The sequence below is a fragment of the Copadichromis virginalis genome, linkage group LG13 (assembly GCF_057382275.1).
Source record: "Copadichromis virginalis isolate Kocher_CV1m ecotype Utaka linkage group LG13, C_Virginalis_male_GT1.1, whole genome shotgun sequence".
In the NCBI taxonomy this organism is placed as follows: Eukaryota; Metazoa; Chordata; class Actinopteri; order Cichliformes; family Cichlidae; genus Copadichromis; species Copadichromis virginalis.
Window position 1 is genome coordinate 24,860,301 of NC_140630.1, and position 6,284 is coordinate 24,866,584.

Here is a 6,284-nt window from a genome sequence, read left to right on the forward strand (position 1 = left end):
GGAGAGAGGGAGAGAGAGAGCTCAATTCTCCACCTTCTTGTGCATGTTGAGAATGCACAGCACACAGCCCAGGATGGCTTCCTTGGACTCCTGGGATCGAACACGGTCCCAGATGTGGCGCAGTGCTGTTCCAAGGTGCGTAGCTCCTGTTGAGAGGATTCTCCTGAGATATTGTGCCACTGAGCCTACCAGTCTGCTACTGAGGAGCCTGATAACCAGGGACCGCAGCAAGATGAAAACTGCTGGCATGCTGCCTGACTGTGCTGCACTAAAGTCTTGGAAAAAAAAAAAGAAAGCTCAGAAAAGGAGGGGGAAGAAGGAGGGTTGGTTAAGAGAAGGGATGAAGTCACCACCTCTTCTCTCTCGCTTTCTTTCTGTCAGGAGCAACAGGGGGGGCTGTAAAGCCTGGCTGTCAAAACTTCCCCTCTGAACCCTAACAGAAAATCTAGCAAGATAAGAGACCCAGAGTAATGGAGTCAGAGGGAGAGACCTCTGTTGGACCTTTTCAATCACAGCTTATCCTCTATGAGGTAATATCCTCGGCTGAGTCACACTCACACACACCCAGACTGCCTCTCCCTTACCTCTACTTTGAAGTGCAGAAGAACTCATTCAGCTGTAAGGCATTGGGATCTGTCCCAACACAAGAATTACAAGACAAAAAAAAGTCTTAAAAATAAGAAGGATCACTTTCAGAGACTCAACTTTATGCTGTCTGTCCAGGAGCGAGAATGATTCCCTCAGGTCTAAGTTGAGCCTCCTCTTTCTCCATCAGAGGGGAGCAGTTGCCACACGGGTTACAGCTGAATGAAACAGACCAAATCTGTCGTTCTGCTCCTTAAACCTCAGAGCTGCTGACATAACAAGTGTGTAAAGGAGGAGGGGTGCATACGGAAGTCAAGCAGATGATGGCCCCCACCACTCCTTGATGGTGGCAAAAGGTTCAGCAGAACAAATGTTGGGATGACTGATTGGAATGCCAGGACTGGCGTGCTTATGTCAGGGTTGGTGGGGGGGAGAGCAGACAGCAGAGAAAACATTTGCAGAGGAGCAGAGGGGAGAAAATGCTTTCACTGCTGAAAGCTTTTCCCTTACAAGGAACTCTCGCTCTTCTGCTGCCCACTGACTTGACCCCTGCACCTGGTCCAGTGACTCTCCAGTGCGGTTCAGCTCCTTATAACAAAACTCAGGCAGTGTTATGAAACTGATGTTACTGCATGCTTCATTTACAGCACAGCGCTTGTGGAGTCAGTGTTCTCTAATATTTGACCCATGCGGTGGTATTATGTAACGTTTAGAAATAGAAACATAAAAAGAAAAAAACCCAAACATTATTGCACATGCTGTGAAGTCTCCAGTGTTACTGAGTTTGTCAGAGAAGGGTCAAAACAGCCAGCAGTGGGACAGCGTTCACTCAGCGGGGCTCCGTATGACAAATGTATCCCCAGAGTCGTCATGGTTAATAATGCTTTTAAAAGAGCTCTAGTTTCATGATGAAGTCATCTAAAGCAGAGTTTTTAATGTGTTGCAGCTTGAAATCAGAGATAAATTCTGCACAGGCTGAATGGGTGGAGTTCAAGGGGGTTTGGCTAACTTTAAAATGACATTTCTTCATATTGCCGTGTGAGCGGCTCTTAAAGTCTGCAATTTATGTGCGCAGTGGTTAAACCGTGTGACTGTGAACCCGGCAAATGATAAAAATGTGATGTGTGTTCACTTAGAAGTTGCAGTCATTAACAAAATTAAGTGATTCTTTTCAATTTAAGACTATTTTATATACAATTTAAGACTATTTTATTTCATCATGCTCACAGCTGTCTAAAGTCAAATGATTTACTCCAGTCAGGCCTCAGTCACACAGACATAGAGACAGTCAGGGGGATCAGGCAACCACTGGTCGCTAGGGAAAAAAATGTGTGTTTCGTGACGAGCTGGTGAGTGGTTGCTGCTGGTTATTGGTTACTGCAAGGTGACGTCAGTCACAAAGAGGGTGCTGTACCACAAACCTCTGGTGATTGCTTTGGTCACTTGTAGTCTGCTGCAGTGGCCCGTAGATTGCATTGAACTCGCCTGCAAACACTCATCATTTGCTCTCTAAGCTGTAGCGAAATTTGAAAAAGCGCAGAACAAACTGGCAACGGAGAACGTTTGCCTTCAAAGTAAAAGCTGCACCTTTTGTGAACAACTAAGAGTGCGAGGGGGCTGCTCAGGTTTCTATAGTGTGATCCAGGCAAACAATTAGCAATAAAATGTACATGTTTTATATTTTATGAGTGAGATCATTTCACTAGAGATTCCTTAAAAATTCTTTCTTTTGACCTTTAAATTTTTTTGTCTATCTTTTGCCTCTTTTCCACATAGACTATAAACATTTATAAAGGACGGAGAGTTGTTTGCTCAGAGAGTTACCATCTGATTAGATTTGAACCAGGTGTCCCACCTCTGCCAACCGAGTCAGATTAGGCTACTGTAACACCTTCCTTATGTTGTTTACCCTGGAAGTGCTCCCTCGCTCACCCTGCATTCGCGTCTTGTGTGTAACATTTAAGCGCTCTCACCGCATCCATTACAAATATTTTATATGTCAGCCTTGATGTGATTGCCCTCTCTATGTCTTTGTGCACACCTTTGAGGATGGATATTAAAAGACAAGCTGGTTCTGGCCTGATGGCTGATATCATTGCCTCCCAAGACGATAATAAAAACCTGATGTTTTCTCACCACAGGCCCTGGTTAGTGATTGCCCTTGTTAGATATCTTCCATTTAGTTAGAGTCAGAGGACTTGTTCAAGGGGTGATGTCACCGAGTCTGTCCGCATGAAAGGAGGTTGATAGCTGCGGCGGAGGAGAGAATATACATGTGGGCAAGAGGGGGGGTCTGTACTTTTCCACTTGGTGTATGTCATCACAAAGGCATGATTGGCCTCCTGGTCAAGTTTCAGTGCAGATAAGACTGAGTTTTTGCTCTAAATCCAAAAAAAGATTAGGTTTTAGAAATTGTTGCTATGAAAGGAATAGAAAAATTAGGTGCTATGTCAGCCCTGCTTGGCCAAAACTGGACTTAAGATTACATAAAAAGTAACCTTTAGAGAAGCCCAATTTTAATCAAAAGCCACATGTTAAGTGATCAGAACCACCAAAGTTTTAGTTATGTCTAAACTGTGATGATAGTGTTTGTAAAGTTTTAAACCAACACAGTCATGTTTAAACCGGTTCACTTTTTTGTTTAAATGGAATTAAAACAACAGACTACAAAGAGGGTGGTTTGTCTGAATGACAGTGAAATAAAATCAAAATGGCAGGGAGACAGTTCCAGTGAAACGGTGAACTCCTATTTCTGCTAATGCTTATCACTGTCAATTCATTTGTACTTCACACACAGCTTTGAAGCTACATCTCGTCAGTGACCTGGCTCGTCTCAGTTGGGTCGCCTGCGGGATTTTTGTACATCATCTGCTGAGTGAAAGTGAAATGATTTGTGCTTCAAAGGAACAATGCAGCATCTGCAGTTTATGGACAGTGCGTAATATAAACACATTATAGAAGACACATTTTCAGCGTACATGGCGCCCACATGGGATTTACCCACCCCAGATCTCTTGGAGTGGGTTGCAATGTAGTTTTTAATTTCAATTAAGTCTTCTTGAAAACATAAAAGCTGCAGGCTGGAAAGCCAAAAGCTGAAGTTCTAAACCCTTTAGTCATCGATTTAATAATGAAATGATTGTGAAAACCACCTGAGGCAATATCTGACCTGGTGAGACTGCATGCTTATCATCTGACGCTCCCACACACCTGTGGTACTTCATGCCAGGAGTCCTGTTTCTCACTTTTTTGAACATGTCCACGCTTATCACAGATATAAAAAGGCTAAGCAAATTAAAGTGTTGGATGACATCGCTTGCAATAAAGTGCCAAGTTTGTCACAGTATAAGGAGGCGCAAGCAAAACAATGAAACTTAACTGTCTGCCATGATGCATATCGGGAGCATTTTAAGCTGAAGCAGCAATCTTCCATGCACATATGTAACCTGTCATATTTATAATATTTAAACACCAGCTTTGGTGGCACTGTAGTATTGAGTGAAAAAAAATATGTTGATGTCTGTTAGTAAGTGCAGTTTGTAAAACTATACAGGCAGGAGTCAGACCTGGTTTTAAAATAAGAGAGTCTCCTAACATCTTAGCATAACAATTGATCATGACATTAGAAAAATACATCAGACAAAGGAGCTGGGGATGTTTTATAGCTGGGGAGGTTTGTAGTTAAGTTTGTTCCCAACAAAAAGCTTTGTCTACCTAATCAATCAAATGATTTGAAAGGAAGTTTTCAGATGATCAGCTGCATCCCATTAGTGTTTGTGTTTAAACTTCTGATTTGTGTTTTAACTCAAAATAGACTTGCATTCATGGACTCATTAGCTGTCACGACATAATGTTCACTGGAAATCTGGCTGGATTAGAACATTTCTGGATATAAATGAAAAGATTGAAGTTTTACCCAACATGCCCATCTCCCTGGTTGTTATTAGTAAAGTCAAAGGGAAAACAGGTTTGTACCTGTTAGTATTATTAGAGTTAGCATGCTAGCATGCACGTGTTAGCTTATAGCAATGTAATTTTAGCTTTTGAATCAAATCTAATAATCTATAAGATAAGATAAGATAAGATAAGATAACCTTTATTAGTCCCACACGTGGGAAATTTGTTTTGTCACAGCAGGAAGTGGACAGTGCAAAAGTTATGACGCAAAAATTAGAATACAATAAGAATAAATACAGTACACAGCTGTACAGAATAGAATAAAATAATATACTATATACAGTAGAATAAAATAGAATAAAAATATACAATAAGATAAAAATAGAATACGAATGCTATATACAACTGAGTAAAAATACAACGATGATCATCTGAACATTTCCATGTTTTAGTGTAAGTGTAGGGTTCAATAACCTTTACTGTCAATTATAATAATAGTTACACATCTTATTAAATACAAATTAGCCCTTTAACATAACTAATAAAAATAATTAAGGTATACATGCAAATAATTAAAATCTTTGACTAGTCTGAAGTGGCCTATTAACAATGATTGTATGACACTTTCACATTGCATTTTCAGTACAATATCACTATGACTTCATTGTATTTATAAAATTAGAGAATTGAAACAATGATTTGTTTAGCCTATTTTTTTTTTTTTTAATCTTTATTACCAACAAATTTGAACAATTAAAATTTAATCCAGGACTTTGAGGGAACGTAAACATAGTAGTTAACAGGCTTATGTGAGAAGAAGAAGCTGGCTATTTAGAGAACTGTGGTTATATCGATAACATTAAGCTCCAATGAAAATTTTAGCTGAAAAAATATTAACAATTTTTAAATGTAAATAGAGAATAAAAAGCAATGATAAATATGAATATGTAAAAAAAACCCCACTACTGTTAATTTCCATATTTATATTCACATAGTCTTTTTTAATCAAAGCCACAGATGCTGGGTAAATGGCAGCACCGTGTCCCAGCAGTTCTCACTGTTTCCTCATAGCAAGGACTGTTTTGTGTGGAATTGGCAGTCTGCTTGTGCCTGTGCACAAAAACATGCTAGGTTAATGTTGCCTATATCAACCTGGACAAGCTTGCAAAGAGGATTTTTAATCTCAGTGGTTTCACTTCCTGTTTAAAAATAATAATAAGGAACCTCGTGTGGCTGCAGGGCTGCAGGTTCAAGACTCCCCCAGGACAAGAAGATGGACACACTGTATCAGACAGATTGCACCTTCAGGTAGCAGTCATACTGAAAGCTGGGATCAGGTCCCATTATGTGACATCATCAGTTGACTAGGCATCTGTGCTCCAACAGCAGGAAGCAATTTTCCCATATCAAAGGTTGAATAACAGGAAAAAAGCTTTAGCTTATTTTTGCCCTCTCCGAAAGTATCAATCTCCTTGAGAGGGACGCTTAACATCTGACCCCTGATGTCATTTCAGTGCCAAGCTGGGTGCCTTTAAGCTTTTATTTTGAAGCTCAGTTGACTTGGCGGTGTGATTTATTAATCAAATGCAAGAACTTTAATCATGTGATGCAGCTTGCTTAGAGTATACTGACAACATGTGTACTTGACATCTGAATAGGCAACTGTTGCTAAGTGGACAGGTTTGTTAAAGTCTGTCAGCACAGAGGGAGTAAATAAGAAGACATCAGCCTTTATACTGACATTTTGGAATAAATGTTTATACATACAATCATTCAGTGGATCTGTAATCATCATGCACATT

General features: G+C 40.1%; 1 protein-coding gene across 1 annotated transcript; it reads right to left on the bottom strand.

Moving 5' to 3' along the window:
- Positions 1 to 21: 21 nt before the first annotated feature.
- Positions 22 to 396, bottom strand: LOC146695763 (protein myomixer-like). Its single transcript, XM_085478168.1, has one exon. The coding sequence runs from the start codon at positions 247 to 249 to the stop codon at positions 22 to 24; it is 228 nt and encodes a 75-aa protein (XP_085334294.1). The 5' UTR covers positions 250 to 396.
- Between the last annotated feature and the right edge of the window lie 5,888 nt (positions 397 to 6,284).